The following is a 25,546-nucleotide window of genomic DNA, read 5'->3' on the forward strand; positions in this document are numbered from 1 at the left end:
GTAATCTCTCTTATTCAAAAACATTTCTTCACTGGCCTGTTACATTTCTGGAAATTCCAGTATTCATACTACTTTAGAATGCTTTGTTTTAAATAACACATATTCTATTTAGGGAGGAAAAGCTCTTTATGCACGCCATCAAAAATATTATTTAGGATCCCCTAACAAATTACCAGGCACATGGCCTAGGGCTAAGGAAGTCTAAGTTCAAATCGAGAGATCTAGGTAATTATTTGGTATTGGCCATTATCAGCACACAAATGACTGGCGATGGATACAAATGGTAATGATGGAGCTAAGAGAAAAAGGAGTATAACTTGAAATCAGACTGTCTTATCCATAACATTACTTTCTATTAACCTTAAATATAACTTTGTAATAGATTGGTCAATAAAGTTAAATTTTACACATTTTTTTTCTTGGTTAGTAGGCAACCACTTCATCTCCTGGGTTGCAAGTATTGCAGAGGCTGGCAACATGTAATAAAGCTCACTCTGCTTTGAATGGTGACTATAATGTGGAGCTCTCTTGGCTCTCACACATAACCAACACAGTTTCTTTCTCATCTGCCCATAGGTGAAACCATGAGCACCGTACTACATATCTGTAACACTTAAATATGGAAAATAAGATGAAGCTATGAGTGTTTATTATACCTGGTTTTTCTACCTTAGCAAATACACATAAATACACGCAGAGATGCACAATACACACAAAATGTATTTGTGTATATACAAATTACATTGTGGCTTTTCTCTGTCTCATTAATTTCTTGAGAAAATGTACCTCATTTCTCCTTTCTCTTCACGGATTCACTTTCATTCTTCCCTTTTCTGGTTTCCAAAACATATATATGAGCAATAATCTCCTATGACTGAGTGGTATTCAGGAATCTTGGTGGTAAACTGGCTTTTAGGAATTTGAAGCACCTTTTCTCAACGAAATGCATGTTTGTGAGCTTGTGTTCTCAGATCTGCCTGTATAAAGACATATAACTCATCATGAAATGGAAATACTGGTACTTATTGGACATAAGTACCATATTCAATAATATTTTAAGAGGGGACTGCTGTTAGTCCTTAAACTTGGGAAGCCCACAGGCATCTCTCTTTGTCTGTTTTTGCAGTGAGATCAGAAACCCTCTCTCACTTTCTCTTTCACTTGCCTAAGGCAGACTAACGGAAATACACATTTATTTTCAAAATACAGCTGGTTTGGTGTTTTGTGGTTTTGGACAAGGCTCTAGTTTGGAAGGGGTTAGATAAAGTGTGGGGAGAGATTGGAAGCAAGAGACGGGGTCGGCGGGGGAGGGTCTCATCCCAGTTCCTAGCCTGAGCTCCTGGTAAAGTTCAAAATTTCTTGTTCTTGCTCCTTGATCTGGCATGTTTCACACTGTATTACCCAATTCTTAATATTTGTAGGTAGTAAAGGGAAAGATAAAATCATACATAACTAATATAATGGTGGGTCTTTGGGCCACAAAAATAAAATTAACCTACATTTTGGGAAAAACAAATAGCCAGACTTGGGCTTTTCAAAGCACGGTGACGCTCAAAGGACAAGGGTATAAGACCAGAAACTGTTGAAAATAAGTGGGCACTGTAAGAGGACAATGGAAATGGGACTTGCAGCCACTACTGATAAGATATGAGCACTGTTTTTCTTTCTTTGACATGTTTCGTTAAACACAACCGCCAAAGGCAAGAGGCAGAGAACGAAGTGAAGAATGGTTCAAAGTAGCAGAAGGAAGGGAGGGAGGGAAAAGCTACAGGATATGTTCTGGATTTTCTTTTTTTTTCTTCTTCTTTTGAGATGGAATCTCACTCTGTCACCAGGCTGGAGTGCAGTGATACGATCTTGGCTTACTGCGACCTCCGCTTCCTGGGTCCAACCGGTTATCCTGCCTCAGCCTCCCAAGTAGCTGGGACTGCAGGCACACGCCACCACACCCAGCTAATTTTTGTATTTTTAGTAGAGATGGGGTTTCACCATGTTGGCCAGGATGCTCTTGATCTCTTGATCTCGTGATCTGCTCACCTCGGCCTCCCAAAGTGCTGGGATGAGGGGTGTAGCTATCGTGGCTGGTCATGTTCTCAATTTTCTATAGACATCTCTTTGTAGCAGTAATTTTGAAAGGTTGATGATAAGAAAATACGTTACTTTGAGCTATGCTAGTTGGTTACTTTTAGAAACATAGGCACCAGCTTACTAGTTTCCTAGGAAGTGCTTTCCCTATAGAACACAGTCTGTAAGAAACTGAGTGAAGAAGATAGACTGATAAATCACTGATATTTGTGGTTATTGCACCACATTCATATGTATTAATAAAAAAATAATAGTGAGAATGTATTACAGTTAGTTCACTGAGCAATAGCGAATCCCAGTGAATTAGCACAATGAATATTTATTTTTCATTCACAGCCTTGTTCAGTATGGGTCAGGGGATACTCTGCTCCATGCTGTCATTGAGGGACCCAGAATCCTTCCATCTGGTGTCTTTGCATACCCTAGGGCTTTAGTGTTCTCTGCTAAATATTCATCATGTTGATTGCTGTTAGAGAGGAACAGAGAGATGGTGAAGAAGGCACACCAGTTCTTTACCTTGGCTCAAAGTACAACATGTGATTGTCCCTCACACTGCATCATTATGAAACAGTTCCATAAACCCATCAAGGTGATAAGGGGCTAGAAAATATAGTCTCTGCAACAAATAAAAAATTATTAATATGTAACAGGAATAATCATTATGTAAGTTATTAAATATTATTGTATCTCTATTTCCTCATCTATAAAGTGGGAACTATAAAAATATCTACCTTCTAGTTCAGTTCTGGGAAATGTATGAGTTAATGCCTGTAAAGTGTTCTAAATATGGCCTACTACATGATAAGCATTCTTACTTTTATGTGTTTATAATCACTGATATTTATTATTATTACCAATAATATTGTTATCAATATTATTTAGATTTTTAAGCATTTTATTAAAATGACAATAAGCACTACATTATTTCTTGCTTTTGGATTGTATGGAAACAAAAGTTTAGGTTGAAGAGACGATAAATTCTTAGGGTACTTTTTACTTCATACTAAAAATCTATCGTCTTATTTTGATTAAATTTTGAGAGAATATTGTCACACAAATGGAGACATCTTTTTAAAAATTCTGCATACCAGAACTTAAAAGTTTCCATCTGAATACAAATTAAAAAGAAAAAAACGTGTTAAAGTGTGATTACGGGATACAATAAAGGGACGGTATAGTGTTTGTCACAGTTTTAGCGCCATCCTAAAGTGACTTCTAAAGACTCATGAAACTTATTCTTCTAGAGAGATTATTTAATGTCTACATGTGGCCAAACATCCGGGCCCGGTGGCTCACACCTGTAATCCCAACACTCTGGGAGGCCGAGGTGGGTGGATCACAAGGTCAGGAGATCGAGACCATCCTGGCTAACACAGTGAAACTGCGTCTCTACTAAAAATACAAACACAAAAAAATTAGCCGGGCGTGGTGGAGGGCGCCTGTAATCTCAGCTGCTCAGGAGGCTGAGGCAGGAGAATGGTGTGAACCCTGGAGGTGGAGCTTGCAGTGAGTGGAAATCGCACCACTGCACCCCAGCCTGGGCGACAGTGTGAGACTCCGTCTGAAAAAAATAAAAAATAAATTAAAAAATAAAGTAAAAAATTTGGTTGCTCCTTCATAAGACTGGTTTGTATGATGCTGAACATATGGCTATATACAAAATGTGTTGAACAAAAATATGGAGGCTCAGCCAACTTACCAATTTTATTCTAATTAATTTGGTAGTTTTAGATATACTTAGCAATTTGCGTTCTGATATTAAATGAGCAAGGATAGATTAGAAAAATTACAAGACGAAAGTTTCTATGTACTGAATGAATTAGCAATGCCATTTATTTTATCATCACCAACTTTATTTGCTGCTTTAGGAAGTGAATGAAGTTATGATGATAAAATTGATGGCATTTCTAGTTCATTCAATGAATAGAGAATAGTGAAAGAAAGTAGTATATATTTATTGTTATTCGTGGGCTATTGTATTTTTGAGTTAGACTTTAGTTTGGTAGCTTGAGTCTGTTACTAATTTTATTTAATTTACTTGGCTCAATTTATTATATTTATTTATCAATTATGCTTTGCTATTAAGAAAAGACAAAACAGACTTTTAAAGGATTCATTTTTATGGGCATCTTCAAGTTCGAAGGGATGATTGTTTTCAATATAAACTTAAAAATTCAATATTTATATTTAGCTATCTTGTTAAAGACAGTTGCTACAATTCAAGAAATTTAACACTATCATTTAATAGCGTGTGTTGAGCTCTTTAATGCCTTTTACATATTGGAAATTACCAAAGATGTGCCATGATTGTCCCAGAGAACACTTGGGCCCAGTCACCTCCATTTCTGAAGGATTAAAGCAAAATCCAAAAGAGGAGAGAGTATATCAAATAAGTCACTGCTGAGAAAGAGAAAAATGAAAAAAAAAGTTCTCCTTTAATAAAACTCATTTTTTCCATTCTTCCTTTCAATTTTATTTTCATTATTTATAAAATTAAAGGTTGGGATTAAGTAATTTCTAGACTCATGCAGCTCGCTATTGTATTTTGCAAAATGGTAGTGATGTTTGACACCACTAAAAGCATATTACGAGCACTTTATGCAACATTTAGCATACTGTACAATGACTATAGAACAGAAGAGCTATGCCTTAGTCCATTTTGTTCTGCTATAACAGAATACCTGAGGCTGGGGAATTTGTAATAAACAGGAATTTATTTTTCACAGTTCCTGTGAAGGTTCGATTCTGAATATTTAGATATTTCTCATTTTTCTGAAAAATTTCTCAAAAATTTCCTTTGTTTTTTGTTATATACACTGGAAAGCTAAATAAAACTATCAAGTATATAAATTGGATTTTATGAAAATTAAAACTTTTGTTCTTTATATGACACTATTTAAAAAAGGCTACAGTCTGGAAGAAAACAAATGCAAATCACATGTTTGATAAAGGACTTGCATGCAGAAGATACAAAGATGTCTCAAAACTTAAGAAAACAACTCATTTAAAATATGGGCACAAATTTTGAATAGACACTTCAAAAAGAAGATACATAGATGGCAATTAGTTACATAGAGCCATTGTCATTACAGCAATGTAAATTAAATTTTCAACGTGATACCACTGCATACCTATTATAATGGCTGTCAAATAAATACAAATAAAATTAATGATACCAAGTGCTGCCAGAGATGTGGAGCAACTTGGACTCTCACACACTGCTGATGCTAATCATAAAAGGCACAGCCACTTTGGAAAATAATTTGATAGTTTCTTAACAAGCTAAATGTAGGCATATCGTACAGCTCAATAATTCCACGCCTACGTATTTACCCATGTGAAATAAAAACTCATGTCCACAGAAAACCTCTATAATAACTACTTGATAGAAGTTTTATCTGTCAAAAACTGGAAACAACTGAAATGCTCTTCAACTAGTGAATAGATAAAAACAAAACGAAATTGTGATATACTCATTCAAGTGGAATACTAATGATAAAAAGGAAAAACTCATAAAAACAGCAAAATGGAGGGATCTTTAATGCATTATGCTAAATGAAAAAAGACAACAGACTCAAAAGGCTAAAAATACTGTATGATGTTATTGATAGGATACACTTAAAAAGGCAAAACTGAAAGGAAAGAAAACAAATCATTGGATGCTGGCGACTGAGAATGGGGTGAGGGTGGGAGTGAGGGGTTTTTGACCACTGCATTAATTATCTATTGCTTGTAACAAGTTAGGAGCTTAAAACAAGAAACGCTTATTATCTCCTAGTTTCTGTGGGTTAGAAATTGGGGCATAGTTTAGGTGAATGTCTCTGGCTCAAGTTCTTTCAGGAGGTTGCTGCTAGTCGGTTCAGGTCTTTGCAGACTGCAGTGTCATTGGACTGCTCACATGGAGAAAGATCTGCATCCAAACTCTGTTACATGGTTGTTGGCACAATTCAGTTCTTCATGGGGATTGGACTGAGGAGCTCAGTTCCTTGCTGGCTGGTTTGCCCACTTCCCTGACATATGTATTTCTTCAAAGGGCGCTCATAACAAGGTAGCCAGCTTTTTCTTAGAGAGTGTTTGAGTATAAGAGAGGACAGCCAAGACACAAGCTACTATCTTCTTTAAACCTGGTATCAGAAGTGACATGCCATCATCTTTGCTAAATTACTGTTTACTAGAAGAAAGTCACTAAATCTAGCTCACACTCAAAGATAGGAGATTATAAAAGGCATGAACACCGTTGGACAGGAATCACTGGGGGCCATTCTAGAGGCTGCGTTGCCTAGTTAGCCCTTTGGACCTCAGTGATTTACATTTCTCCCACATTCAAAAGAGGCTCACTTCTTTCCTGTTCCCAAAAGTTTCATTCCACTGCATTATCAGTTCAAAGTCCAGAACTTGAATTATCTGAAACAGGAAACCATCTTGAAGTCTGACTACCATAACCACAAAAAGGCAATGGGGGAACTCCATGGGGTACTAAAATTGTTCTGTATCTAGATTGCAGTAATCATTAAACAACTGCATTTGTTAAAAACTCATAGAACCGAACATTTAAAGAAGATGGATTTTGTTGTATGTAAGTTACATCTTCATAAAAATATTGAAAAAGAAATTCAAAAATACAACACAGACCACACACACACATTACATAAAATGTTGACCAAATGAATGGAAGTGTTGGCCAATATGTTAATAAAATATGCAGAATTACATTTGGCACTAGAAAGCAGCATAATCATTTCTAATTATATCATTGAAAAATTATAATAACATACATGTATTAATATTATCTATAATTTGCTTACAGAAAAAGAAAAATATTATTGAACAGAATGTATAATTATATGAAGTCTTTCACAGAGAGAAGCTTATTCTCAATAATATCTTTTTTTCCTCAATATTTGTTTTCACTTCTTAAAACAGATAATTCATCAATTCAAGTATTAGGAAAGATGATCATATAAATGCACTGTTAAGTTTTTCTCATTTTGTTCACAAAAGAACTACTGGAATAACTTTCCACAAAATGCATTTTTATAACTACTTTTGTAACAATAATTTACCTCCAATAAGCTGAATATAGACTATGAAACAAATTCAGTATTCCTTGTTTTTTTACCAATTCTGAAAATGAGGTGAGGCAGTAGGATCCTGTTACTGTGCCCTGTTTGTACAGCTGTACCTCATTGAATGAGGCTTGTGTTACACACAGTTTGTGATAGGAAGTAAATGCTTTTGAAACAACTAAAGAGATAGATCTTTAACCTCCACCTTTGTGGATTCTTTGTTTCACCGTTTAGCTTCTGTAGAGGGTACCAGGAAGTGGCTCCCAATATATATTATAATTCTCTAATGGAACCTCATCTGATTAGCTCATCCTCTTGTTAACTCATTTTGTGGTTGCATTAGAATGAATTTTTTAAAAATAAATCCTGACAGGTCAAAAACTAGACAATGTATTGATTTTTAATGAAGGTTTATAAGTCCCAAGTTATAAAATGTTCAGCAGTGAGTATGTTCTAAAGAGAAAATGGTATTTAGATTACTTCAAGATCTCTATCTGTAAGCGGTTTTCAAACTTTAGGGGATTCATCAACTTTATTACCTCTTAATCAACTTCCACTTCACATCTGAAGATGTAAAGTGCCACAAGGGTCTTTGTATATTTCTTAGGTACAGCCATTAGGCTTATCAATAAACCAGATAATTTAGTTCTATGTTATTTCAAGGATTATGACTGGATATTTTTAGAAGTCATTATGGTGAAGTAGTTCTCTTTTGTGTAAGAACAATTTCCTTAATTGCTGGCAGAGAAATACAATGTCATTCCTACAAATGATTAAAATAATCCTACAAATGATCCCAACCAATTGGGATCTAAGTTACATGTCTGCTGATGGTTGATGACAATACATGTTCCACTGAAAAATATATGACTTTAATAAAAATGGCATTTGTTATCTGTTCATAATAAGATTAACTATAATTCTATTTATAATATTCCTTATTATACAGAATTAAGTCCTTCTTATATCTATGAGCTATCATTTGTTTACCAAGACTTTTTGTTTAACAATTTTGTTTGGTAATTCTCTACACAGACTGTTCAGAGAACTTTCATTTTGAAAGAAATGGACAAAATTTACCCAGATTGAATATATATATATATATATGATTATAATTTTCATAAAAAATTCTAAAATTATTCTGCTATGTACTATGCATTTTAACTGTCAGTATACGGCAAATGCAAAGACAATTAACTTGATATTTCCAGTTCTAGGTCCACTGGTTAGTTCCTATACATCCAAGCCTCAAAGATTTAATTTCTAATCTATACTGGCAAGGATATGATGATCAGGTCACATAGCTAATTCCATTTCGTGGATTTGTAGCAAAAGACTAAACGTAAGTTACTTTAGCTAAGAACATATTTTTTAAAACTGAATAGAGTATAATGTGACATTTTGATCTCTGATTTTGTTAGGAAATGAAAAATGGCAATACAATTTAGAAATATGGGCAGAATAAAAAAATGACTTGTACTATTCTGTGTCAGCTACTTAGGGGATCAACACAGTGTCATATTGGTTGTAAAAATTTTTTTAAAAGGCCACACTTCTTTGGAGTCTGTATGAATTCCAAGACAGTATGAAAGCAATCTGTACAGTGCTTGATGAAAATAAACAACAATCATTTTCTTTTTTATGAACACAAATAAAACTATGTGGGAAAATTTAGAAAGGATTTAGTATTTTGGTAAGGTATGGGAAAACCATAGGTAACTGTTAGCTAATATATTTTTGTAAATAAAAGAATATCTGAGACCTTAGTGCAAAATACTACTATGCTATGCTTTGCTTCTTATTCCAACAGATTTTGAGACTTCTCAGAAAGCCATGAGGAAACAATTTCATTAATATTTTATTCCAAAATTTCCATACCAATTTCTCCCATCAGATCATTTTTCTTTAGTTAGAAACATGTTATCACATGCTGAAAAATCATCACTATACATTGAGTGTATTGTCACAACATTACCAGCTAGCTTTTATAATCTGTCATATTATAATATGTTAGCAAAGTGTAAATTTTGGAATTAATATCTGCTTGTTGGAGGCATTTAATTATAACATATAAACTATACATATTTATTGGCTATGCTTTCAATTTTATTTATTTACAGTGCATACAGTCTCTGGTTCCAAAAATTATTTCAGGCAGCATATTTTAATTATAATTATATTGGCCAGCTTTTACAGAGATGTTCCAGATTTTTATTCCTCACTCAACAGAGCAGCATGCATAACTGAAAATGGAAGTTGCTTTGTTCTTATTCTCATGGCTCATTTCAAATTATGTGTTTTGCAGAAGTTAATATTATGTGGGCCGGACACCAAACACATCATAGTTCTGAAGACTATAACTTATCCACAGCACTGAGACAGTCTGTCCTCCAGTTATATACTTCCTGGGTAAGTTGTATGAAATGGAATAAACATGGTACTCTAATTTGTTTTTAAATCTCAGCTATTTCTATTTCCTAAAAATAAAAAAAATAAAAACACACACACACACACACACACACACTAATAGAAGGTGTTTTACTAAAATGCTTCTTTCTTCTCTGTAAGGCCAGATGCTAAAATCTTTCTTTTCCTTCTGTGAGGCCAGACACACATGAAGCAAATGCTGTTTATCAATAGAAGTATTTTATTTGACCCAGAAACTCAACTTAAAGTATATGGCAATGTGAGAAAGCAGAATGACTATTTTTTAATTTACTGTAACCCAGGAGGGTGATGTATAGATAAGGTATCTCCATTCAAATATATGTAAACAAGGTTTTCAGTAAAAATTTTTAAAAGTTTTTTTTTTTAAACTAATTCTCTAAAATCTACTTGAATGCTTTGCTTTTTGTTATCATATTAGATGAATAACATGATCCAAAAATGTTTGGCTCTAAAATATTCTCACACAAGGAAATGACAAGATTAATGAATACCAGAAATAGCCTCTACTTGTGGAGTTCTTTTGACTCATGGGGAAAACCTGATCTACTTGATAACAACCCTTTTTTTGTCATCATCCTTGCTTAGCTCTTCTTGGTTATGAAAATACATGATACTGAAATGTATGTTGAACAGTGAGCTAGAAAGTCAGAGTAACTGATGTGTAAAATCAGTAATCATGCATACTTAATATTGGTGTGTAAAGTCAATAAGCTATTTCTTAACTATAAATTATAATGATCAAACATTTGCATGGTTCAAAATACTTTGCAAGGTAGTTTTGTTAGATACCATTTAATGAGTATGTTCTATGTGCCGCTCTTCTAAAATCTCTTTATATATTGACTTATTTCATCTTCACAACAGCCTTCATGCACAGGAATTATTATAGCTCTTATTTTAAAATAGTAGAGCTGAGTCTATAGTTCAGTCACACAACTAATAAAGGAAAAAGTAGAACTTGAACTCCTGCAGCCTGGTTCCAGGGCCCTTGATCTTAATCTCTGCACTCTAATGCTCTTCTACATGCCTCCATATTGTTTTTCACTTCTGTTATCTCTCCTAATCCTCATAAATAGCCTATGGTTCTCTAGATCAAGTATTATCATTCTCAGGGAACTGAAGATCAGTGAGGTTAATTACACAGCTAGTAAATGATAAAGCCAAGTACTTGAAACCAGATGTATTATACGTCATAGAAAAATACACTGATATGTGTGCTAACCCAAACAGCAGCATAGGAAAAACAAATCTATAAGCCAGGGATGGCACTAATACATTTCCTGGAATGGATCTTAACAGAAATTCAACCCCAAACTCCCATACTATAGACCTGTGATAATGCTTGTATTATTTTTCCAGAGCTGCAATAAGAAGATATTACTAACTGGGTAGCTTAGAAAAACAGAAATTTATTATCTCACAGTTCTGGAGGCTACAAGTCAAGTCAAAATCAAGGTATTGCCAGAGCAATGCTCCTCTAAAGGCATGAGGAAAAGATCTTTTCTGGTTCTCTCTCTTAGGTTCTGGTTCTTTCTGGGCTTGTGACAACATAATTCTTATTTTCACATGGCATTCTTCCTGTTTCTTTGTCCAAAGTTCCTTTTTAGGAGGATACCAGGCATATTGGTTTAGGGAATCACCATACTCCAGCATGACCACATCTTAACTAATTACTTCTACAACAACCCTGTTTCGAAATAAGGTCACATTTAGAGAGTTTCAGGACTCAGATTTCAACATGTGAATTTGGGTAGGGAAGGCACTATTCAATTCAAGAAACACTTCTAAGCAATATACATGGAAAGGAAATATGTATATATTCATAACCTATAGCTTGTGCTGGAACTCTGGATGATTAAATACAAACAAAATCACTGCCTGTTTTACAGCTGCATAGTTCAAGATTGGACTAAGGCTTCAGGGCAGTTAATGAAGGGAAAAACAGAGCCTGTGATGGAGGAAAGGGGTACTGTTCATTCCTCCTTCTTAAAATATTGCTGCATTAATACAGCTTTTCAAAAGGCCAAAAATATAGGCTGGATATATGGCTAATGAAAATTACAGTCTCCAAAATCTTTACTCTCTTCTGACTTACATATTTCTCTTTTATTAAAGACAACTGAAATCTTCAGTAGTTGCATTTTCAGAGAGAAAGCCTCCAATAAAGGAAGTAGCTGCATTTGAAGTTGCTCTGGGGAAATCAATGCAGTTCATTAATTACCTGAGGAATTATCAAAGGGAAAAATTATCAGAGCATCATTGACTTCAGAACTAGAAGAAATCTTGGAGATGATATATTTAAGTCGTCTATTTTCAAAACTATAAATATGAATCTAAAAGGAGCCCACGACATCGGTATCGAACAATGCCAGGTTGGAGCTTGAGTCCAGTTTATTGTAATCTCTATCTTGACTTCTTCTGTGTACTTTTCTTTATTAAGTCAATACATACAAAGTAACAAAGCAGCAAAAATCTATGTAAAATGAGGCTCACACTTGTTTTATTGCCAGAATAATTTGCCTTTACAAACTCATGCCATGTTGTTACGGAATGTGCTGAATAAGGAAATGAACATTGAGAATGCATGACAAGCTGCTAAATATTTTTGGAGGGGGAATGCGGGAACGTGCATGGTGGGAAATGAGATCTAGGGATTGCAAGTCAGCCTGGATTCTAACCTAGCATTTCTAGGTCCCTTGGAAGATAAGAGAGATGTTTTAAGGGCCTGTGATGGTTAAAGGCTTGAAAGAGGACTTTCTAGACATCAAAATTATAAAGCACACTTCAGGTCTCCTCGTTTTGTTGAGTCATTTGTTAAGATTTTCCTCACCAACATTGTTACATAAGGCCTATAATTTGGCAGGTACCAAGGTAACAATGTATTTTAGAACAAATAATAAATGGGCCACATCTTTGAAAAGAAAATTGATTTGTGAAATGAAATGTGAAATTAAGCTCATTTCACATTGAAATATGAAATTAAGTATATTTCTTCCATATTACTAAGAAAATTAAAGCAGCAGAACTTTTGAAGATGTTACACATAAGAATTCAACTTTCTAGAATTTCTAACCATATTATTTGCATTTTAAGCCAATTTTAAGCTTAATATTACTCACCAAAAGGGAGGGCTATTGATAGAGTGTCATTTTAAGTGAGACTTCTTTACTGCATATACACTGCAATATATGCTTTTGCATGCCACTTCAATCTTTGATTGTACATCTTACTGTAATGCCTTAAGAATAATACTCTATATCCAATTTGCTAATAATAAAATAATAATAATAAAATGTGTTTAAATTCATGGATGTCATATAAAATATAACAGTGTCAGGATTATAACTTCATTTTAGCTGACATTATACATAAAGTACTTGAATACTGAAATTTTATATTCAAAGCAAAGCCACTGAAGCGCATGAAAAAATACTGCATCTGGATGGAACTCTAAAACAGAAAAAGAACATTAGAGATTAAATATACAAAATCCCAACTAGTAAAATCTAAATAAATTGTGGAATTCAGTTAATACTAACGTACCTGTGGGTTTCTTAGTTGTGGCAAATGCAGCATAACGATGTGTTAGCAATAGGGGAAACCAAGTGAAGGATATAGGATGACACTTTTAGGAGAGTTGTTTTTATTGCAGCACTTCTGAAAATACTAAACTACTATAAAATAAAGTTTATTAAAAACACAGCTACATGTACATGTGTACATGTTTATACTCAGAGCCACTATACATTATGTATCTACTATAGAAAAATATTAGAATGAGCCATCAACAATAGACACTGTTTCCTGGGAATCCTAGAGTATTTTAAAGAGCAATAGGTGTATCAGCCAATATTACTTTTAATTGGATATTATCCTAAAGAAACTCTTCATTTTTTCGTTCTTCATCTCTCAACCCATGACCCACTGTTTCCTTTTCAGACCACCACTCAAATGAAGCTAAATCTGCCTATAGTTTAGAGAAAGGAATATAATAGACTCCTTATCACATGCAGAGCTAGTCAAAACTTGGTTCCGTCTCTCCAGTTTCATCTTCCACACACTCCATTGTCATCCCATCTCCAATTTAACGATTTTCACTTCTCTCAATCTACCGTGCCATAATGCATTGGTATTTCTTTGCACAAGACATTACCTCTGCCTGGAGAATTATTTTTCCTTTACCTCTGATTGTTCTATCCTTCCAAAAAAGATTTTCCAGCCCAAGCTGGAATGCAGTGTGTGTCTCAGCTCACCGCAACCTCCGTCTCCTGGGTTCAAGCGATTCTTTTGTCTCTGCCTCCCGAGTAGCTAGGATTACAGGTGGGCACCACCATATCCAGCTAATTTTTTTGTATTTTGTAAAGATGGCATTTTGCCATGTTGCCCAGGCTGGACTTCAACTCCTGGCCTCAAGTGATCCACCTGCCTCAACCTCCCAAACTGGTGGGATTACAAGCATGAGCCACTGCACCTGGGGAAGATTTTGGATTTTGTTTGTTTGGTTCCATAAAACTCTTGCATTTATCTATTGTAGTACGTAACACTTTTCATTATTGTATTTATGGTGGCCTATAAACTTTAAAAGAAATTAGTCTACTTTTCACTGCTGTATACCTAGTATATATCAGTGTCTACTAAAGAATTAATGGCTAATAAATGTATATTATGTAAATGAATGAAATAAAAACTATTATGGTTGTCAAAATAAATTTGGCAATGGAAATATTTTTGCTAAATTAACTAGGGTCAGGCCAATGTGAAACTAATAAAGAGTACAATGTGTTAAATAATTTAAATTTGTCATTCATTTAAATAGTTTTATTTAATAGACACTCCAAAAATTACAGTATAGGATATATAGTTTATTTACCTTTTGCAATAAAATGTATTTGAACATATTTGTTTTATCTATAAAGTCAGTATTGAACAGAAAATAGTGAGCTATCTGCCTTCTAAGAATTTAATATTTCTCTCAAAAGCATAATAAATTAATGACAAATGCACTTAATTTAAATTACTAGAGTGAGTGAACTTTTTAGTCCTGTCATGTCTTTCCACCTTTAAAATTGCTATGTTCTCTAGGTTGATATTGAAATTAATTTTATAAGATTTAGCACAATATGTTTATAACATATTAGCAACCTTAAAAAAGGTAAATTTTACCCACCATGAGAAAAAATAAATACAATTGGGCTGGGTGTGATGGCTCTCGCCTGTAATCCCAGTACTTTGGGAGGCTGAGGCAGGCAGATTGTTTGAGCCCGGTAGTTCAAGACCAGCCCAGGCAATATCACAAGATGCTGTGTCTACAAAAAAATAAAATAAATTAGTCAGGTGTGGTGGTGCACACCTGTAGTCCCAACTACTCAGGAGGCTGAGTGAGATGTGAGGATCACTTGGTTCCCGGAGGTCGAGGCTATAGTTATTTGTGGTGGCTCCACTGCACTCCAGCCTGGGTGACAGAGCAAGACCCTCTTTCTCAAAAAAAAAAAAATATATATATATATATATAATTATGACATCAAATTATGAAAATCTCATAAAACCATTATTACATTTTCATATAGAGAACATATAAATCAATGATGATCTTATTATATTTGAGCATAATTTAAAATATATTCATTATATTTAGGAAACAGTAAATAGCAATTAACTAGAAATAAAGAAAACTGAGTGCCACGCTAGTTTAGCTGTTTACTCACTTTGCTAATTTGAACCAACAAATTAATGTTTGAGTCTCAGCGATTTTGCATATGAAATAGACCTCTTAATATTTACTCTGCTTCCTCATGTGGTTATTTTGAAGATGACTTTATGAGTGTGGAAATTCTCTGAAATATATCAAGTATGATTCTTATGTGTGATATTATTTTTATATTACATATAAGACTGCAGAAAAAACTTAGTGAAATCTCAGATCTTTTTATTACATTGTACTCCCTGCCAAACTACATAAGCAAAGACTGTTTTTCAATATGTGGGAGTTGGAGTTATATGAAGACAAATGTGAACAAATAAAGATATAAGAAACTAACAACTTTGATGTAATGCATTTGAATGCACTGGGGATAAATTCTCGTAACTCTTTGTCACAGAAGAAAAGCATGCATTAAGCCCCCACGAAGTAAAGAAACAAAACTTCTCTCAGAACTTTGCCTCGGAACTCCAAGGCATTCCTTCTTCACCCTCATCCAGCATTTAAAAATGACTAATAAGACAAAGTTTATGTCCATTAAAGAAATGAGACTCTTGGATAGTTAGAATCATTGCTAGTATCAAAGACTAATGCTAGCATGCATCAGGAAAATAGAATTAATTATTCTGTAGCTTACAGAAATATTCAAAGTCATTTTGAAATTTGGTAAAAATTAAAATTATTCTCTGATTTTCAGTGTTTTTCTTTTCAGAGGTTTGATAGTCATTTGCAGTCCTCCTAATGAATGATAAACAAGAGGAAGCAGATTGAGTTTCCTCTAAAGTTGCTACATATTTAAAATATACAAGTGGCTAAAAATGTAAACTCCTTTATTTGTCATTGTTCTTATTTTGATAGTGCATCACTCCTTTTTTTCCATATATACTTTTGACTAGCAAGGCCAATCATGGTGGCAGAGATTGGGGATATAACGATAAGTAAGAAGTGAGCTTTTGTTCTCAAGGTGATGGTTTTGCTTGGAGGGAGTCATGTAAGTGGACAGTCATTGCCACAAATTTTGAAGGTTTTAGAGAGAAGTGTTTGCACTGAGAACTGCTATGGGTCAAGGAAAGCTTCATAGAAGAAATAAAGCTTGAAGCAAATCTGTAATGAATAAAATTTTGCAATGGAGGAAGTTGTAGGTAGAATATTATGTAGAAGGACAACATCTGTAAAAACACAAAATTATAGAAAAATATAATAAATTTTAGGAATAACAAGAAAAATGTGTAGTGTGTGTATTAATTTCCTGGGGCTGCTGTAACAAAGTACCCAAAGCTAGGTGGCTTAGAACAACAGAAATTTATTATCTTACAGTCCCAAAACCTGGAAGCCTGACATCAAGATGGCAGCAGGGTTAGCTCCTTTTGAGGGCTGTGAGGGAGACTCGGTTCCATGCCTCCCACCTAGATTCTGGTGGTTTGCAGCTTTGGCATTCCTTTGCTTGAAGATGCGTCATTGAGATCTCTGCCTTTGTCTTCATGTGCCATTCTCACTGTGTGCATGTCTGTCTCTGTGTCTAAATTTCTCCTTTATATACAAAGACCAGTCCTCCTGGATTAGGGCCCATCTAATTTTAACTTGATTACCTCTGTAAAGATGCTATTTCCAAATAAAGACACATTCTGAGGTACTGGGTGCCAGAGTCTCACATATCATGTTAGTGAAAATCAATTCAACTCATAACAGTATGAGTATGGCTAGAACATAGGATGTATAAAATGGTGGAATGGGGTCAAAAGGAAATGGTTAAGTGCATAGAAATGGGACCAGAAAGATAGACATAGGTTACTTAATGACTTTCTAAATAGAAACACAAACTCTTATTTCAAACATAAAATCTAAGTAGATATGTCTTAAGGACAGAGATCAATACTCTCTATCTATAATCAGGTAATTTTGATCTGTATCATTACCAATCATAGACTTAAGGAACGTGGCACATGCTATTTGATTCTTCAATCATTAGTTTCTCAATTCTGATGAACATTTTTTAGTTGCTTTTTCTCTAAATTAATATTATAAAAATAAATAAAAATCCTAGAAATAGATACATTAGTAATGTTAATGAAACGTTTCTGAACTATTAAAATAAAGCAGACATGAATTCTAGAGTTCAAAAGTTTTTTTGTTTTTCATTTATTTAAAAGTAATTTTATGTTTACCATTTAGCCACTTGCTTAGCAGCTTACTCATGGAGTACTTTACTCTCTCACCTCCTACATTTTCTATTTGTCATTGTCTCCTCACTTTACTTCTTACCTTGTCCGAATTAAGATGCCTAATTTCCATGACTTTGTGAAGCACAGTCTGGAGTACTTTACTCTCTCACCTCCTACATTTTCTGTTTGTCATTGCCTCCTCACTTTACTTCTTACCTTGTCCAAATTAAGATGCCTAATTTCCATGACTCTGCGAAGCACAGTCTGCATCCTCTGCTGAAATCCTGTGCCTTGAAATCTTCAGGCCATGAGTAAATCCAGTCATCTACCCTCTTCACTCCCACATCCAGATTGCTGAGTGCTACGGGCTTCCTCTTGCACCAGGTCAGCAGTTTGGTGCCCCTCCATGTATGGATTCAGATCCAACTGATTCCTAAACACTGTGTACCAAGTCATGAACAGGAGACTGCTCTATTTTCTCCTCTCTACCTTGGGGAAACTCTTCAGAATTTCATGGTCTCTTCAAGATCACTTCCCCACTCCTGCCTCTTGAACATATTTAAAACTTCAAAGAGAAATGTGAGTTTTTTTCTTTTTTTCAGTTTTCCTTATCTAGTCTTCCCTGTTCATACATATTCGATTAAAATTCATGAACTCACAAGTGATGAACATGCATTCTTACCTCTAGTTTTATAGAAAATGCTCACCTCTCTTCAGCTGGTCTAATCCTTAGGTTGGTGACATTGCTCTTACCTTATATTTTTTTCTCTTGGACTTTGTCCTATCAGATAGTCTTGGCATTTTCTCTCTTCGTTTCAACTGCCTCCTTCTGAATAAGCCATAAATATAGTAAGATCTCTCACATTAAAAAAATAAATACACGGGTAATATCTCCTCCCTCATCCATTGTTTTATTGCAGGAATACATTCAGCTGTCTCCTTTTTTGTCATCAGAGAAACACAGAAGTCATCCCTGTTTTCATTTTGTTACCTCCTCTGGCTGATTCTTAAACTTACTAACTTGGGTTTGTGAATTTTAGGTCTGCATTCTAGGCCTACTGTTCTGCTGATTCATACTTGCAAATTCCATGTCACTTCTTTTTTTTCAGTTCCTGTCTCACTTGGACACTAACTGGGAGTCTTCTCTCTCTCTTAAAAATTTCTCATCGTATCTGATAATGCTAGCTACTAGATCTTTCCCACCTCTGAGACTGTCCTGTTTCAGCCTCATTTACGGCCACTCTTTCTGACTGCTCATAGAGTTGCATCTTCGGCTAGCTTCCCACTGTGGACACACCTATAAGCCAAATAAAATTGATATTTGCATGACACCCATATCAACAAGTTCAAACAAGACACTTGCTGATTCCCTGAGATGTAATTCCAGACAGATGTTTCCAAAATCTTACTCAATAGCTTCCTGGACACACACCTCATAGACCCCAACACGACGTTCCTCAAGTTGAACTTTACCACCTATTCTTCCTGTTCACCTTCTTGGTGAACAATATCGCCAATAGACAAACCAGAAATCTGAGTGTCTTCTGACACTGCTACATGCCTCTCAACTCCTATGTTTGAATAGCCACCAAATCCTTAAATCTGTTGCATGTACTTTACTGCTCCATCCCCTTGGCTACTGCTGTGATTAAATATGCATCATTTTTCTCTGGGCTATTGAAATAGGTTCCAAACATATTTTATATTTTCTATTTCTTACATGCTTAAAAAGATGTGAATTGTTTCCTTATGCCCAATCTTCTTGAAATGGTTCCCTTCTCTGGTTTAGCCACTGTCTAAATTATTTTTTTGTGTTGGCTGCGAGGCACAGACATACTGAAGACTCGCTCATGAAGGCTATAAATTGTTTCTTTAGAAAAATGCACACTCTCCCATGCACACAGGCTCACACGTTGTTATGGCAGCATCAGGAGATTCGTGGATTCCCTGAGGTCTGTCCAGAAACCCCATGGTCTAACCTGATTTCTAGCCACACTACTCTCCAACACCTTCTACGATATCAAACATGTGTAGCTCCCCCTAAATACCATGTTGTTTCTTGCTTCATAATACTGTCTCACACAACCCCTGCTTGCCACGTTCACTTAGTAAGAGAATAAAATCCACTCATCTTCTGTCTGTTAGCCTTAGATCGCCTTCAGGCTTGTACTCATTCTTTCCTCAAACATATAGGTCTGGGTTGTTTCTCTCCATTATAGCCCTATTATATATGACTTCTACAAGACAATAAAGTAACCTAGGGTAGACAGTGTAATTTAAAGCTAAAGAAACTAAGAGTCTGAATGACATAGGTTTGAATGCATGGTAGATATGGATGTATTTGGTAAACGGTATAATGTCCCTAATCCAGCTACCAAGTTACTCTGAGTTTGAGGAAGAAGTTTCTTCGGTCGAGTTAGTACCATATAAAGATTTATAATGGAAGTGGCCTTTAAATTGGTTTTATAAGCTATGTAGGATTTGGAAATGCAAAGTTTGGAGGTAGAGAAGAAAAGTGAGAATTCTCTTACCTGGACAACATTTACTAAGTGCTTTCCATTGTAAAAATTAGAACCTTGATTGTGTCATTAGACCCTTTTTCTAGAACTGTATTAATCATAAGAAATTATCACTCATGTGATTCATGTGAATTATTTCCTCACCTATATTTTTTGTTAGAAATATGATATTTTGGAATTCATAGTGAGCTTATTTTTCCATTGGTCAGTTCCTCATTATATTACCAATATGTAAGATTTAGCACACTGTTTCATAAAATGAGTTCAGAAAATCTAATCCTATGGAAAACTCATCAAGAAAGTAGTCTGTGTGCTAATAGACTTGTGATTCACATTAGCATGGTAAAAGCTCTTAAAAGACCTGTGTTAAAGAAACTTTGCTTGTTTAATTTACCCCTTCACGACTTCTCTGATCATATAACCACATTTTCCATAATAGCTGGTATTATTTCAAGGGACTACTTCTCCACACTTTGGGAAATGATAATGAACTATAAATATTCATCTGCTATGCATAGTCTTTCCAAACAGAACTACTTATTAACCATCCAAAATAAGTTGTTTTATAATTTTTCTCACCTCTCAAAGAGGAGATTCCAAAATACCCCTCAACTTAGAGAACTTATATCAGAGGCCATATATGTTTTGCAAGTACTTTGCTATTAACCTCTTGGGGGATAATTGTTTTAATACATTATGAAACAATCAAATTATAGTAGCACAGATGTTTTGGAACAGAAAGGATGACTATATTTTAAATGGTTTTCCCCTCCACCACTAATTTCAGGAACCTGAAGCCTAGAGAAGCTTAAGAACTTAGTAAATATCACTAAGTGGAACCATGGCCTAAAATTTGACTAAGTCTCTAGTGGACTATGGACTAAAGTGGAACCATGGACTAAAAATTGATCTATTGAATAAGAGCCCAGTATTCTTTTGCTCACTAATCTATTCCATTGCTTAATAACCCATTTATATTTAAAAAATTATACTTATGATGACAGTTGAAATTTTTTATGACAGATTTGAAAACAAGAACTAGACGAGTTTTAAATGCATCATCATTGCTAAACATCCTTGAAATTACATTTTGCATAATTGAGAACAAAAGTTGTAAAATAATTTTAAAATAAAGTTATAATGCTCAGAAGAAATGCTTTTAAAACATCCAGTCTTTCAGAAATATAAACTCTATAAAATCAGAAATGTAAAGTGAAAGTCGGATTCATTTTACTCTTATTTGGTTATTTAGTCTCGCATTTAATAAAATGTTTCCTTCCAACAAAAAACCACTCTTGGGGATCAAAGTCATTAGCAGAACAAGTAGATCATGTTCATTAGTTAATTCTAATCAGTTCTGTGATTTAATTGTAAGTTGTTTTTCCAAGGCAGAGGCATTTCTGTTTATTAGGTAATATGGACCTTTTAAATTTGTTTTCAACATGGAAACATATCATACCTCCTTCCTAATAACTTTGAAAAAATTAAGAGATATGATGCCATCAATCAACCATATAAAACCAAAATTAAAAGGAAAAGTATATGCTGTCCTCTTTTTATATGAAATTACTTTCTTTTATTATAATTTCACATTATTATTGAAAATGCCAGGTAATAATACTGAATTTGGGAGCTGTCAAAGGAATAAAGTCATCCATTCCTACGTTGTTTAACATAGAGTATTTGTGTGTATATAAAAAACGCTTTAATTCCAGAAAACACATCCAACCTTTTTAAAATTAAAGAAATAACACGTAACATATAATATTTTAACTAGACAATATTAAATGCAAAATCAAAGTCCAGTGGCCTTAGCTCCAACATGTCTGTAACTTTATCACCATGTGGAATATTAATGTTGCAAAGTAAGAATGACAATAAAATATAATACAGTATGTACAATGAGATATATTTGCTGAAGAAATATGCATTTCAGAATATTGAACCATTAACAAAGTATTGAGAATTCATATATGCAAATTAATTTTTTAAAAATTTTATCTTTCAGATTTTCTACTCTCCCCTGGCCCTCTTCATACCCCCTTCAGTATATGCTGTTCATCTTCAGTTCAATCTTCTTTACCAATTTTGGATCCATACAGAGGTAAAACCTTTTTTTTATCTTTGTAAGTTTTATACCTAAACAGCCTGAAGCAATGTCCTGGAAATCCACTAGTAGATGATTTATTGTGTAAGAAAAATCTTTGTCTGCCTTTTTTAAGGAGAAACATCTGTTCATTTTTATTCCTTTTTACTGAATATATATTGCAAAGTTTATAAGAAGCAATGAGGCCAGTTGGTCTCAATTAAATAAAACAAGTTTTTGAACTATTAAGTACCAAAACATTTTAATACTATATTCAATACAATATCTTCCTGTATGACAGTTTATTAAACATTATTTACCAAGAGAGGTTGAAATTCATTTCAATTCAGAGATTTAAACACATATATGTGTGTATATATAAATATGTCTATATTCTGTTGGAGCTCTTTGAAACATCCTTAAAAATTTTATAGAAATTATGAAAATAATTTTTGATTGGAAAACTTGCTCTAACTACAGAGTTTAAATTTTATTTAAAATTGTTCAGTATATTGTTAGTTCTCCCCCCCAAAAAAAACTGAAGAAATGTAATTTTAGAGTCTTCCATGGCATTTCAAATTGTCAGACTTGAATGTTTGCAACTAAGTTATTAAGCAGCTGATTGCTTTATGAACATTTGTACCAATCCTACTGCTAAAATACCAAAAATCACAGACCTAGAAATATTCTCACCTATACACAAGCACTCTTTTAAACATTTGGTATTTATTGGAAGCCTTTTGAAGTTACTAGAGGAAGCATGTTGACAGGTGTTGCAACTGGTTGAGCAACACTACAAATCACAGCTGCATTGTACGTGAAATCTTGATACAACAAAGTGCATTATTCCATTAACCTGCAGTATTTTATGCTACCGATTTACTTGGAATAAAGAGACTGTTACCATGACTTTGGACATATGTAGCATTATTTGAAGATCTATCATGAAATAGTATTGTGTTTTATGATACTTAACACACATCAAACACTCAATACTACAACCATCTGAAAGAGATGTTGCGGCCAATTCTAACTCTAGAGGTCAAAGACCAAATTTGTTTAAATCAGTGGAGGGAAGCTTTCTGATGATTTACACAGAGGGGTTAAGGGAGAATTACATTTTATAGCAGCTCTGCTCCAGGTCACGCCATGTGTTGGGTCAGGTATTAGTTTGGATGCAGAACAATAGTGCCTCAGTCACTTTCACATCTTCCTGTGTCCCTCTGAGAGGGCCATGAGCTAGGGTTTGAGTTCCATTTCATGAAGTAAAGCAAGAGTGGAGAAAAGCCACTGGTGAGACTTATTCCTCTTAACTAAGAACCTCCAAGGGGCTTCTTTCCACTTCAAAAGCAATGCTTAGAACCTCTCCCTTGTGTTACACTTTATGCTTTTCAAAATACTTTTCTGTGTGTGGGTTCCTACAGTTGAGCTGCCTGGGAGGCAAGAACACATCTTCTGAAATTCATGGTTTGGATCTTGGAATTTTAAATTCTATTATTAACCGTGAAAACAGTTCTGGAATATTTCTCAACTGTGCAGTTACATTTGTTTATTATATACAACATAGAATAGTTTGTTTACAAATAGTAGAATAATTCAGGATGGAGAGCCAAGAGGTTGGACATCATGACTGCTTCTGGAGAGAAAGATAAATGGAATAGAGGATTGGAGTGGGAGAAGTATTAAGTATTTTTTTTTAAATTCATTTTTACAATTTGCTTGTCTTGCTTTTTTCAATTAAAAGTTAATACACAGATTAGTAAGTAAAAAATAAAAACTGAAAACAACAGCCTTTAGTCTAGAAAAATATTCACTTTATGTTTTCCCGTACTGTAAATTGTGTGAACCCCTTTAGGCCACTTGCATACTGTTTAATATCGGGCATCACACTTGGATCTCCATTGACAGAAATGATATGCGAGCTGTAGAGATGACAATATTAGAAAAAGAGCCCTGTATATTCCTGAATGGAGTTTCATTCTTACAATTGTTTCACTTCCCCTAACATCCACAAAAATCAGTTATTACTCTAAGGGGAATATGATCTTAAGAAGATACAGATTTTTTTGGAAAGCGAGGAAGATTCAGTTCTCTTATAATCAATCACATTAGAATAAAAGGAAGGAAAACCCCTAAAATCACATATTTGAAAGACTGTATGTGAGATAAAAAAAAAATAGGCCATAAAACACACTAAATCATTTATGGAAATTTTCTGTTTACTTTTGAGTTATTTTGATAAATAAACAAAGTCTAGGCCAGGCACAGCGGCTCATGTCTGTAATCCCAACACTTTGGGAGGCAGAGGTGGGAAGGTCACCAGAGGTCAGGAGTTTGTGACCAGCCTGGCCAACATGGTGAAACCTCATCTCTACTAAAAATACAAAAATTAGTTGGGCATGGTGCACACCTGTAGTTCCAGCTACTTTGGAGGTTGGCGCAGAATAATTGCTTGAACCTGGGAAGCGGAGCTTGCAGTGAGCCAAGATCATGCCACTGCATTCCAGCCTGGGTTACAGAGCAAGACTCCCTCCCCAACCCCTCCAAAAAAAGAAAAGAAAAGAAAAACAAACAACAAAGTCTATTGTCATCTTCTTTTTTAAAAAAGTTGTGAAACATTTGGCTTGAAACTCTACTCTGTTGCTTAATTTTTGTGACTATATTTTTGTCTGTGTATTGTTCATGGATCTAAAGCCTCTGCAGCACATATTCAGTTATACTCACTTGTGAATTCACTAAAGATAGTAAGAAAACCTTTTTATTTAATACATGTTTTTAACTTAAAACTGTGGAATATTTTTAAGCATTGTTTTAGATATCAGGTGTTATTTGGGTGTTAGCTTAGTTTTCACAGTACAGTAGCAATCGTATAATGATACTATTAACACTATTGTCTTTGTTTTTTTTAAAATTTATTATCACATTGTTAATGTATCTATCATGTAATGCTTGAGTAGAGAAATGTAGCAGAGAAATAACTTAATTCTTTGATATTGAAGATTTGAATCAAATGAGTCAATGATTTTTTGTTTTTTTTTTTCTTTGAGACAGCATCTCACTCTGTTGCCAGGCTGTAATGCAGTGGCACCATCTCAGCTCCCTGCAACCTCTGCCTCCCGGGTTCAAGCGATTCTCCTGCCTCAGCCTCCCAAGTAGTTGAGACTACAGGCACGCACCACCATGCCCAGCTAATTTTTGTATTTTTAGTGGAGATGGGGTTTCACCATGTTGGACAGAATGGTCTCGGTCTCTTGACCTTGTGATCCACCTGCCTTGGCCTCCCAAAGTGCTGGGATTACAGGCATGAGCCTGTACAAAAAAATTAGCTGGGCATAGTGGCAGGTGCCTGTAGTCCCAGCTACTCGGGAGACTGAGGCAGGAGAATGGCATGAACCCAGGAGGCGGAGCTTGCAGTGAGCCGAGATCATGCCACTACACTCCAGCCTGGGTGACAGAGCAAGACTCCATCTCAAAAAAAAAAA

At 34.7% G+C, this 25,546-nt stretch overlaps 1 protein-coding gene across 1 annotated transcript in view; it reads left to right on the top strand.

Moving 5' to 3' along the window:
• Positions 1-25,546, top strand: part of AGMO (alkylglycerol monooxygenase) — a 363,147-nt gene that overhangs the window by 119,087 nt on the left and 218,514 nt on the right. The window contains exons 4-5 of the mRNA XM_025380172.1: positions 9,457-9,560; positions 21,987-22,082. Coding sequence (XP_025235957.1) covers positions 9,457-9,560; positions 21,987-22,082 — 200 coding nt within the window. The remainder of the gene's footprint in view (positions 1-9,456; positions 9,561-21,986; positions 22,083-25,546) is intronic.

The sequence above is a fragment of the Theropithecus gelada genome, chromosome 3, assembly GCF_003255815.1.
Source record: "Theropithecus gelada isolate Dixy chromosome 3, Tgel_1.0, whole genome shotgun sequence".
Lineage (NCBI taxonomy): Eukaryota > Metazoa > Chordata > Mammalia > Primates > Cercopithecidae > Theropithecus > Theropithecus gelada.